At 54.7% G+C, this 12,111-nt stretch overlaps 1 protein-coding gene across 1 annotated transcript; it reads left to right on the top strand.

The window, feature by feature from the left end:
• Window positions 1-2,265: 2,265 nt before the first annotated feature.
• On the top strand, window positions 2,266-11,842 carry LOC134052845 (zinc finger protein 362-like). Its single transcript, XM_062507545.1, is given in 11 exon segments — window positions 2,266-2,664; window positions 2,667-2,696; window positions 3,056-3,082; window positions 3,193-3,277; window positions 8,248-8,311; window positions 8,445-8,691; window positions 8,776-9,097; window positions 9,197-9,421; window positions 10,260-10,338; window positions 10,422-10,580; window positions 10,652-11,842. Coding segments are annotated over 11 exon segments (1,383 nt in total). The 5' UTR covers window positions 2,266-2,636; the 3' UTR covers window positions 10,769-11,842.
• The last annotated feature ends 269 nt before the right edge of the window (window positions 11,843-12,111 follow it).

The following is a 12,111-nucleotide window of genomic DNA, read 5'->3' as shown; positions in this document are numbered from 1 at the left end:
AAGAGAATCTGGAGTTCTGAGGAGCTTTGCGTGGGTTGAGGGGAAATGGAGGGGTGACAGCTTGGGGGGGGGGGGCTGAGAGGAATTAGGAGCATGAGGAACTTTTGGAGGGGCTGAGGGGAATCAGGTGGAAGAGTTTTAGAGGTGGGGAGGAGACCTGGAGGAGATTGAGAGAACTGGGAGTCTGAAGAGATTTGGCAGGGTCTGAGGAGATTTTGAAGAGTCTGAAGAGATTAGTGGGGCCTGAGGAGATTTTGGGATGATCTGAGGAGATTTTGGAAGGCAGGGACATTGAGGAGTCCTGGAGGTGCTGAGGGAATGGGGAGGAGGGGAGGATGGTGAAGAGATTTGGGGGGGCTGGAGAAGGCTGAGGAGAATGGAAAGAACTGAAGGGATCTGAAGGATCTGAGAGGATTTGGGGGTGGGGGGGTCTGAGTGAAACTGAGGGTCCAGGGTGATCTGGGCATTTGAGGATCTTTGGGTGGGCTAAGAGGAACTGGGGAACTGAGGAGGCACTGAGGAGATTTTGGGGAAGTGAGGACACTGAGAAGTCCTGGAGGCAGTGAGGGGACTGTGAGGTTGAGGTTTGTGGGATCTGAGACATGGCAGGGTCAGAGGAGAACCGGGGGGATCCAGGGCATTGAGGAACTTTGAGTGGGCTGAGGAGAACTGGGAGGCTGAGGGAAAATGGGTGTCTGTGGAGATTTTTGGGTGTACTGAGGTGAACTAAGTGGGCTGAGATTTGAATGGGCTTAGGAGATTTAAGGGTTGCAGAAATTTGGGCCGGCTGGTGATACTGAAGGAGTGGGGCAGGCTGAGAACCGAGGGGGCCGGAGAAGTGAGGACAGACTTGTGGCAGCTGAGTGAACCAGGGAGTCCTGACAGGGCTGAGGGGGTCTGGGGAGCTGAGGAGGTTTGGGGAGCCCTGCCGAGACCGATGGGACTGGTGGGCCGAGGTGATTTTGGAGGCTGAGGGAACCAGGGAGCCCTGATAGGGCTGAGGAGATTTGGGGAGCCCTAACGGGGCTGCGGGAAGCTGAGCGGGCTTGGGGGGCCTGACGGGTTTTGGGGAGCTGACAAGGTTTGGGGAGCCAAGAGGGCTTCCGGGGCTGCGGACACCGGGGACCCCTCCCGGGCCTGACGGAATGGGGGGCTAAAGAGCTCTGCGGAGCTTCCCTGGGGCTGCGGCACTTTCGGGGTTCTGCGGGGCCCGAGGAGGCCCTTCGGGCCAGGGTGCCCCAGCCCAGCCCGTCCCTGGGCGGGCGGTGGTGGCGGCGGGGCCGGGCGGGCCGGAGGCGGGGGCGGCGGCGGGGGGGCGGCGCGGGGCTCCATCTTCCTCCGTGCGGCGGAGCCGGCGGGACGGCGGGGCACCATGGCTGTCGGTATAGGAAGTGTCTTTTTTTTTTTTTTTTTTTTTTACCTCCCCCCCCACTTTATTTTTTTTTAATATCCCTCATCCTTCCCTTTCCACCACCCCATTCCCTCTCCAAAACACCTCAAAACCCCCGAAACCCCCCTCACCCCGGGGGCGAGCGGGAAAAGGGGGACCTTCACACACTCCCCCTCACATCCCCGCGCTGCTTTGTATTATTTTCCCATCTAAATCAATATTTTTTAAAATTTTCCCTCCTTTTTTGTCTCTCACCCCCCTTCCCCCTCCCCTCAGCCCTGCAGAACATGGCGTCCCCGTCCTAGCGTTTTAAAAATAAGCCGGGGCTGCCATTTTTGTTTGCCTTTTGTCTGCGAATTTTAATAAAAACGTCTGAGAATGTGGGAGAGGCGGCGGATGGAGGGGGGTGGGGGGAGCACCCAGCCGGGCCACCCCCCTTCCCCAAACCCCCCCTTCCACCCCCATCCCCCGGCCTTTTTATCTGGCAAACCTCTTCCCCCCCCCCCCCCCGCCCCCCCAATCCCCTCCCAGGTTGAGGATTTCAACTTCACTTAACCAAACTTCTCCTTTTTCCGCCTCTTTTTTTTTCATTATTATCATCATTATTCCATCCCCCCCCCCCCCCCCCCCACCAAGCAGGAAGAAGAAGGAAAAGAGAGAGAAAAAAAGGGGGGGGAAGAGGGGGGGACATCGAGGAAAATACCCGTTTACCAGGATTTTCCCTTTTTCTTTCCCTCTGGATGGCCTAATGGAAAAGTTAATTGCAGCCGAATGTACCTATTTCTGTGGATGTTGCATGTTGGGGGGGGGGATGTTTGCTTTTTTTTGATGCATTGGCTTTTTTTCTGACTTTTTTGCTTACAGGGGGTGGCAGAAGCAGCACAGGGGCTGAATGTTTTCATTACCATCATCGTAATCACCATTATTATAATTTTCACCATTTCAATTCCTTTTCTCCTTCCTCTTTTCCTCCTTTTCTTCACTGTTTTCTGCATTAACTGGTTTTGTTTAGAAAAGTGGTCTCGCTGGCTGGAAGGTCTAATGGAGGGGGGTAGATATTTTTTCATGGCGTTTTTGGCAGGAATGCGGCAGCTTTAGCGAGGGACCCAAATTTCTGTGGCTGTGTCCCAGAGGTCTGTCTGTCCCTCTCCAACATATATTTAGCCATATCCTATTTATACATCCATAATCTCCCAGCCACGTTGGGGGACCTGGGGGGGAGCTTAGAGACAGCGTGGCCACAGTGATGGATTTGAACCCAGGAATGATGAATTTTATGATTTTGATTTCTTTTTCTCCCTTCAAGGTTGGAGGATGCTCCTTGTTGAGTTATTTTCCCCCCCAAGCCTGCAGTCCTTTGGATAGCAGCCGGGTTTTTTAACATGGGGAGGATGGAGCAGGTGAAAGTGGCTTTGAGCCCAAGGCCTTTGAGATTATAAAGTGATATTTAAGCAGAGAGGTAAAAAAGTTTTTTAAGCCCCTCATGGCGTATGATTAGCCAAGAGGCGGAGGGTCCAAGGTGAGGGGATGGATTTCACCCCCAGTTTTCCAGCCAGCTCCCCCATCCCTCAGCTTTCCCAACAGCCTGGGGGTGAGCAGGGGTATTAAAAAAACCCACTTTTTTTTTTTATTTTCCTTTTTTTGTTGTTTTCTCTCTATTTTCAGGCAAAGCCCCACGTTCTCACGGGTCGGGTAGGTCGGAGCCGCTTCGCTTTTGTTCCTCCGCTGTGGGATCTCGCGCGCCGGGGGCTGGCGGGGGGTTCGGGGTGTGTGAAGTTGTCCTCCTCCTTGTCCCCCCGTAGAAAAACGCCCCACGTGCAGCACCCGGTCTCAGCTAGAGCTGGAGATGGACGCGGATAAGGGGAAACAACGCCAGTACTCGCAGAGGTGGGCATGATGGCTGGCTCGAGGGGATCACAGGGAGGAAAAAAAATCCCTGCTTTTATACATTTACATCTTAAAATAGCATCTAACATAATGATGTGCATGTATGTAATTATGTGTATGCTTATAAAAATAATATATATATGCACATCAGAATCTCGGTATTATATGTGGATATATATATTTCTATATAAGTGGGGGCATGATATTTTTGGGGGTATTTGGGGGTGTGAGGGACTCCTTGCCTGTCCCCGCTGTGGGGAGGGGACCCTGCTCCCAGTGTATGTGTGATCCCTTGATATTTCCCTTTTAAGAAATGTGCCTATATATGCATAAAATAACATTTACCCTCAACCCCTCCACCTTCTGTTTTTTCCCTTAAAAATGTGGATTTTTGGGCACAATGTCACAACAAGTGCATGTTGGATCCAGTGCTCTCACTCCCTCCTCAGGGCAATCCCTGCCTGTGCCTCGGTTTCCCTGCGTGCTGTCACCCATGAGTGCCCCCCCCCCCCCTGTGCTGCTGGGGATGGGCAGTTGCCCCAGGCTGGTTTATGGTGCTGCCTTTGCCTTGCAGAGTGCTGGCTGGTCTCTTTCGGGGGCTGGGTGTATTTGGGGTCTGGGGGAGCAGGCTGGGGAGTGGTGTGTTTTGCAGGGCATGTGTGCCCTGTGTCTGGTGTGTCACTCCATGGGTTCTGAGTCTCCTGCAGGCTGTCTCCATGTCCCCTTTGTTGGGTCACTGGACCCAAACTGGATTTAGGGTTACCACTGCCTTGGCCCCCATCTTTTGGGAGTATTGCCACCCTGGTCTCCCCTCCTCCACCCCTGAGTTGGGGACCCCAGGGGGGGGTCTCCAGCATGGCTTCACCTCCCCTCCCTCTTGCCACTGGTGCTTGGCTCCTCACCCTGCCCTGTGCACTCCTTTTCCTTCACAGAGACCCTTGGTCCAGGCTGGAGGCTCATTTTGGGTTGGTTTTTCTGGAAGTGCGGAAGGAGAAGCCCCAGACTAGGGCCCTTCGGGGGGTGGAAGCTGGGGGTTTAATTGGTTCCATCTTGGGTGAATTCTTGTGGCGTGCGGGCCACCCCCTCCCTGAGCCACAGGGGGCTCACCCAGCGTTCTGCTCTGCAGCCATGCCTTCCTGCTTCCCCCCTTCGCCTTGGGGTGAATCCCTCCTGGGTGAGGACAATCTGGGCAGGGAGTGATGGTGCTAGATGCTGGTTCCTACCCTTTGGTGGCTTTGGGACGCAGGTTTTGTGGATGGGCACTTGCTTTCCCTCCAAAACTCCTGCTCCAGGTGAACCCCAGGGAAACCTGTTCTTAAGAGGGGACAGGGGCCATGGCCTTGTGTTCTGGGAGGGAAACTGAGGCATGGTGCAAGGCAGAGCTGGGTTCCCTGGCCCAGGGACATGTCCAGCCAGCATCACCATCCCTGGTCTGGCCTTTGTTGGGAAGGACGTGTTGGGATTTGGGTGGGGGAATGCACAGGGGACATCCATCCTCCGGCTTGGTTCTTCCCCATGCGCCGTCTCTGGCTGCCGCCGGCTTTTCCTGCACTCGCCGTTTGGCACAGGGGATGGGAGCAGGGTGCACCCTGATGCTCTTGCTGGGGTACTTGGGGACACCAAACTCAGTGTCTTGTTTGGTTGAGGACATGTTTAGTCACCGTGTGCTTCTCTGGTCACCCCAAGTTCCTCCCCTCGCCTCCCAGACCCCCACCTTCAGGCTGTACCAAGTTGGTGGTTGCTCGCTGGTCCCTGGGATCTGCCCCTTTTCTCTTGGCGGTGGCGTGAAAAGAAATCTCTTGTTTCTTTTTATTTCAGCGAAGGCGAGACAGAGAGGGCTGCCAAGGTAGAGGCGTTCCCTAGAGAACTGTAGCTTGACTTAGCGGCAGTTGGGTAGGAAGTTGGAAGGCTCTAGTGAGCTCGTGCCCACCCGTGCCATCATCTACCTCCCATCAATCTGGAGCCTCAGCGACACGTCTCCCCAGGCAGCTGCGCCCACCTGGCTCCAGAGGCCACCCTGTGAGTACCAACCACTGCTGACCCTGATGGCCCCAGCACTGCTGCCCCCTTGCTGCCACCGCCCCTGCTCTCCCCTCGCCACCCCCAGCCCTGGCTTTCTGGCTTCTCCTGCTCTTCCCTCCCTGGGGGTGTGGAGGCAAGGAGGCTTTTGGTCTCTTTTTAGGGTGCTGCTGCTTTCCCCCTTGGCCTGGCTAAGCTGTGATGCCGGGTACTGTGCTGCTCTGGGGAATTTGGGGTTTAGCCCATGGTTTTGGAGCTCTGTGCATCTTCCTGCTTGCTCTTTCCACATCCCTCTTCTCTGGCTGGGCTGCTTGGGTCCTCGCCATGCTTTGGGCACCCACCTTGTCCCTGGGGATAACCTTTGACAATCCCTCCGCAGCCAGATCTGGTGCCTGTGGAGGATGTCAGAGGCTCTTCCCACCATGGTTTGGAGCACAGGTCCCCATGCCACTGGAGATGTTACCCAAGGAGTGGTTCCCCCTGCCCATCCAAAAAGCTGGGGGGGGCACAGAGAGCCCTACCACTCCCCGTGCCCTGCAGAGCTGGGGGGGAGACGTGCCGCAGTATTACCTACCCTTCATAATTTCCATTTTAATGGATTTTCTTTTTTTTTTCCACCTTTGCTGCATGTCAGCTTCCATTTTTCATAGTTAGCTGAGAATAGAGAAAAAGGGAGTTTTTATATTTATATATTTATTTTCCATCTGCCTTCTTCCCCTTCCCACTCTGTTTCCCAGCCCCAGAGAAGGGGATGCCGCTCCTGACGAAACACTGTACAATTTGTAACATTAAATCGGGACAGGAACAGGGATTTTTATAATTATTTTGGCAACGCCGACCATTTCTTCCCTCTTGTTCATCTAGCTCTGAGTGTGGTGGTTTTACAAATAATTTCTCATTTCTTTAGTAAGCCTTCCTCATTTGGGGGTGGGGAAACACGTGATATTTATGCTTTTCTCCCCAAAATACCCTTTGTGCCTTTCCAGCCCCCTCCAGCTTTGCAGGAAGGATCCTGTGAGTGGTGTAGGGCTTGGTGCCATGTCCTGGTGATGGTTTGGAGCCATGCTGGGGGCTTTGATCCATCTGGGTGCTTCTGCTGGCTCCACTGGAGCCCAGCATGCTATCGAGACAGGGAGAAGGATGAACAGATGGACGGATGGGAAGGACAGAGGTCATAGGGCACCTGCTGAGATGGGGAATCAGCTCCAAAAAACCCTTTTCTAATCATAGCTTTGATTTCCTGTTTTCCCACGGCTGCTCTGGGGTGGGGGATTGGTGCGGGGGTGCTTGGGGGCTCAGAGACCTCCTGCCTGAGCTCCTGTTCCCTACCTGCCTCTATACAAGGGATTCTCTACTGCCAGCTCCGCTTTTGTCCCTGGTTACCTGTGTCCAGCCCCTCATGCTGGCACTGATGTCCCTCATCCCATGCCCATTATCCCAAGAGATCTTATATATGTGTGTGTATATATATACACACATACACATAGCCAGTGGGTAAATGCATGCTGTGAGCGGCCTGTGGGTACATACATAATTACACAAAATAGCTGGCAACAGCTACATCCGTGCATGTGAAGGTGCATTTACCATCCCCAGTGAATTCCTGTTCTGTGGCATGGAACGGGACTTTGCCTCCACTTGTGCCACTGGGATCCAGATCTGCTATCACTTCAAAACCCTAAAATTTGGTGCTTGAGCAGCCAGGAGGTGACCTAGAGTGATTCAAGACTGGAAAGGGGAATTCCCACAGCTGATGTCTGGATGGTGTCCTGGACAGGCTGTGCCACTGAAGTCTGCCATAAGAAATTGCTCCCATTCCTTGATACCCTGGAACACACCTCATCCTGTGCCAGGCTGCTCCATAGCACAAGGGGCAGGTGGTTTCTTCCCCCCTTCCTTAGTTTCGTCCCAAAACGGGGGTGGTCCATCGCACAGCTTCTTCAGTCTGGGGTACCTGTTATATAACCTGAATGTTATATTCTGATGGGGCCAGGATTCCCTTTCTCTGGGTACTGCCCACCTGCCTATGGGGAGCTCAGAGTGTGTTTGAAACCTGGGGCAGGTAGTGTGAGGGGAAGGAGGAGGAAGAGGAGAAAGGCTTATCTCCAAATCCTGCCACCAGCAAAGCTTCTGGGGTTGCACTTTGCTGACAGCATCGGTCTAGTTTCTCCTGGATTCCTGGCCGTGGCCTGGTTTATTTCGGAGCCAGAGCTCCTGGAGGCTCTGCTCCCGTATATCTCATTGGGGTCCTATAGATGCTTACCCTCGTGCCCCTGTAATGGGATGTGTTGGGATAATGATTCCTGGTCATGCTGGGCTGCTCTGCCTGGGATCATCCTTTTGCTGCCCCCTTCCAGCTGTTTCCCATTACCCAAAGATGGATTTAGAATTAATTTTCCCAATGCCTTCAAGCGTCTCCATAAATCTCCCAGCACTGCTGGTTCCAGGTGCTCCTGTTGAGCCGCTCCTGGGTGTCACAGGCACTTCACTTGGCTTTGGAAGCATATTTTGTGGAGGGGGGAATTCGGTTGGGATTGCTGTTGGGTTCAATGTGCAGCTGTGCTCACTCTCTCCTGTGGCAGCATCCCATCTACCTCTAATCCCTTCCTGGATGGGAGAAATACTTCCAGAGCTTGGGAGGTTTGGGGATTTTCCCCAGATTTCAGCTTCCTCCTGTTCTGAATAGTGTCCTAATGCCCTCACCTGTGTTTTGTGAACTTGGAGGCAGGCAGGTGCTTGGTGTCCCCATAATCCTACAGGAATTTTCGTCTGGGAAGATGCTGAGGAGGTTCCCCAGCCCTGTTCCCCCTGCCTGCTCTCTGCCTTTGCTTAGAGTCTGGGTCTTGCTTCTTGGGAGGGTGATGGTTTGTTTTGGGGAGTTCAAGGTGGAAGGTCGGGGGGGGCCATGTGGCAGCCAGTGACGCCCCATAACCGCCCTCCTCTCTCCCCAGGATGGCGGAGCCTCGCTTCAACAACCCCTATTTCTGGCCTCCCCCCCCTGCCATGCCCAGCCAGGTAGGATCTCTGCACCAAGATTTTGGGAGGAGGGAGGATGAATGGATGGAGCGGGCTCTGAGGGGGAGGCTGGGGGTCCCAAGGGTCCCAGTTCCACTGCCCTCACCCACCTCTCTGCCTTTTCCCCCCTCAGCTGGACAACCTGGTCCTGATCAACAAAATCAAGGAGCAGTTGATGGCGGAGAAGATCCGCCCCCCGCACCTGCCTCCCACCTCAGTGGCCTCGCAGCAGCCCCTTCTGGTGCCCCCCTCACCTGCTGAGAGCAGCCAGTCCATCATGTCCCTGCCAAAGCTGCAGCAGGTGCCGGGACTGCACCCCCAGGCGGTGCCCCAGCCTGATGTGGCCCTGCACGCCCGGCCGGCCACCAGCACTGTCACAGGTACCATCACAAGTACCACCAGTCTGGGGGCAGAGGGGAATGTGGATCCCCTCAAAACTAATACTCTATCATATTGCCCACTAGGGCTGGGGCTGGCATCCCGTGCACCGGCCATCAGCACCTCAGAATCCAGCCCAGGAACGGGGACCACCACCCCTTCTACCCCCACCTCCACCAGTCAGAGCCGCCTCATTGCCTCCTCACCCACCCTAATCTCAGGAATTACCAGCCCCCCGCTTCTCGACTCCATCAAGACAATCCAGGGCCACGGCTTGCTGGGAGCACCCAAGGCTGAGCGGGGCCGCAAAAAGATCAAGGCAGAAAACCCTTCGGGACCACCAGTGCTGGTGGTGCCCTACCCCATTCTAGCATCAGGGGAGACGGCCAAAGAGGGGAAGACATACAGGTAGGCACACCCCCGCCTGCTGTGGGGGCTAGGGGTGATGGCGGGGAGCCCCCCCCACCCCAGCCCGGTCCCTGCGGGGTTCTCCCCCACACCCTCCAGGTGTAAGGTCTGCCCCTTGACGTTCTTCACCAAGTCGGAGATGCAGATCCACTCCAAGTCGCACACAGAGGCCAAGCCCCACAAGTGCCCCCACTGCTCCAAGTCCTTCGCCAATGCCTCCTACCTGGCCCAGCACCTGCGTATCCACCTGGGTGTCAAACCCTACCACTGCTCCTACTGTGAGAAGTCCTTCCGGCAGCTCTCCCACCTCCAGCAGCACACCCGGTGAGGACTGCGCCAAGGTGCTAGGGACTTGTTCTCTCTGGCCAGGCAGGGGGGTGGGTGGGCACCTGACAGCCACCAATCTCTCCTGGCATCCTTTATGGCCCTGCTCTGCTTGTTGGTTCTGCTGCCATCATCTCCTGCATCATCATCTCCCATCATCTCCAGCACCTTCATAATCTCCACCACAGTTGTAACTCCCATTGTGCTCATCGATTCCCCCCCACCCCGGCTGTCCCCATTGCCTTTGTAATCCCCACCACACTCATCAATTTCAACACTTCTGTGAGCTCAATCATGCTCATCATCTCCACTACCTTCATCATCCCCATCATGCCGCTCTGACTCTACAGCCTCCATTGTCCCCACTGTGCTCAACATCTCTACTACCTTCATAGTCTCCAGTACCTCCATAGTCTCCACTTCCTTCTTTCCGACCACATTCACCATTGCCATCATGCTCATCATCTCCATCACCTTTGTTGCCCCCACCATGCACAGCCATTTCCACTGTGCTTTTTCCTGCTGCTTTCTTCATCCCTGCCATGCCCCCATGCACCCACCACCTTCATGACCCCACCATGTTCATCTGGCATTCATTGCCAGTCCATGTCCTCCACACCCATCATCCAACCACCTTCACAGTTTCCAGCACTTCCATCCTCTCCCAGCCCCCATCTCTCAGCCTTATGTCTCCCCACCTTCTCCCATCACCTCCTGGGGCACTGGTGTTGTTGTGCCCACTGTAACCCCCCACTCCGATGTGACCCCGTGGATGGGACTAGCAATGTCCCTGGTGGTGGAAGGGGAGGTGGTAATGATCCAACACATGTATCCCCAGAATCCACACTGGTGACAGACCCTACAAATGCCCGCACCCCGGCTGCGAGAAGGCCTTCACCCAGCTCTCCAACCTCCAGGTCAGTGTGGGGGGACCCGGGGGGTGGGGTGGGGGGGGGCCAGGGTCACCATAGTCCCTCCTTGACTCCCTCTGTTCCCTCAGTCCCACCAGCGCCAGCACAACAAGGATAAGCCCTACAAGTGCCCCAACTGCTACCGGGCGTACACGGACTCAGCCTCGCTGCAGATCCACCTGTCTGCACATGCCATCAAGCATGCCAAGGCCTATTGCTGCAGCATGTGTGGCCGTGCCTACACCTCGGTGAGCATGGGGAATGCCCCAAAACCTGCCGCCAGCCCCCATCTACCCACTCACCCCTGTGCCCCCCACAGGAGACCTATCTGATGAAGCACATGTCCAAACACACGGTGGTTGAGCACCTGGTCAGCCAGCACTCGCCGCAGCGGACGGAGTCACCCGGCATTCCTGTACGGATCTCCCTCATCTAAGCGGGAAGGGGACAGGACCCCCCCCCCAGCATGAGGAGGAGGAAGAGGAGAAGGAGGAAGAGGAGGAGAAGGAGTAGGAGGACATGACCCCCAGCACCGCGGGCCGTGCCCGGGCCATGCTCCTGCCCGGCTCCCGCAGGTTTGGTACATCCAAAGACGGTTTCAGAGCACTTTGAATCTCTGCGGTTTGGTTTCTTTGGGGGTGGCAGTAGGGGTGGGGGTGTCCCCCCTGCCAGGCCCCACCTCCCATTTTTGGATACAAATATATATATATATATATTTATTGGCCAAGAATTTGGTGCTGCTAAAGACCAGAAATTCACCCCAAAAACGAACCGTGGATGGAGCAAAAAGCAGCTGGGGGAGGGGGGAAGTCCCACCACCCTGCCCACAGACTCTGGGCCCAAGCGCCTCCATTTGGGGTTGATTTTTAACCGTTTTGGGGGTTTTTTGTGTTCTTTTTTGGGTCCCTTTTAAGGGCGAAGCTGCGGGCAGAGCTGCATCCCCCCGGGGACAGCCCCCCCATTCCACAACTCCAGTTTTGGGAGGTTTGGGGGTCCCCCTGCTTTGCCTTGTGCCTGCCTGTACATAGCCCCTGTATAGAGCTGGGGGGGCACTCCCCCCAAACTCATCTATATTCTGTACTTTTTGGTTCATTTTGGATATTAACTGTGTTATTTTTTATACACTTTTTAAGCCTTAACTCAGCATTTCTTTGGGGGTTTTTGTTGATTTTTTTCAGGGTGTTTTATTTACCTTTTATTAATTTTTAACCCCCCCCGTTATTTTTTACCCCCCTATTATTTTTGCTCTCCACCCCTTTGTTTTTTACCCTGCTGTTATTTCTCCCCTTGATGTTGTATGATATCAATATTGTAACCTTTTTTGTCAGCATGTTAATACTCTGTAAATACGCCTCTTATACACTTAGGCCCCCCCCCCCCCTTTTTTTTCTCCCCTTCCCCCAAATTTTGGGGCTTTTTTATTTTCCTCGCTGTCCAGCCAGGCCAGGCCTCCCTAGAGCTAGTTGGTACCTTATTAAAAAAGGGTAAAAAAGAAAAAAAAGAAAAAAGAGGAGAAAATGGACAAAAAGTTGCCCCTCTCCCTGTTGCCACCCCCCCCCCCCCATCCTATATTGTGGTTTCTGGAGAAGCTGGGGGGGGCATGGCCTCACAGTGTAGAAAAGGAATGAAACGCCCCCAGCCCAGCCCCTTTCCAAAAAAAGAGAATAAAAGAGAACAAAAAAAGACCAAAACAGGAATTAATGAAACTGGGGGGTTGTGTTTGTAGGGAAGGGGAAGGATGAGGGGAGAGGATGCCCCTGTGGGAACAGCTGGAGACAT

Source organism: Cinclus cinclus, chromosome 23 (genome assembly GCF_963662255.1).
Source record: "Cinclus cinclus chromosome 23, bCinCin1.1, whole genome shotgun sequence".
Lineage (NCBI taxonomy): Eukaryota > Metazoa > Chordata > Aves > Passeriformes > Cinclidae > Cinclus > Cinclus cinclus.
This window is presented reverse-complemented; position numbering and strand designations above follow the sequence as displayed.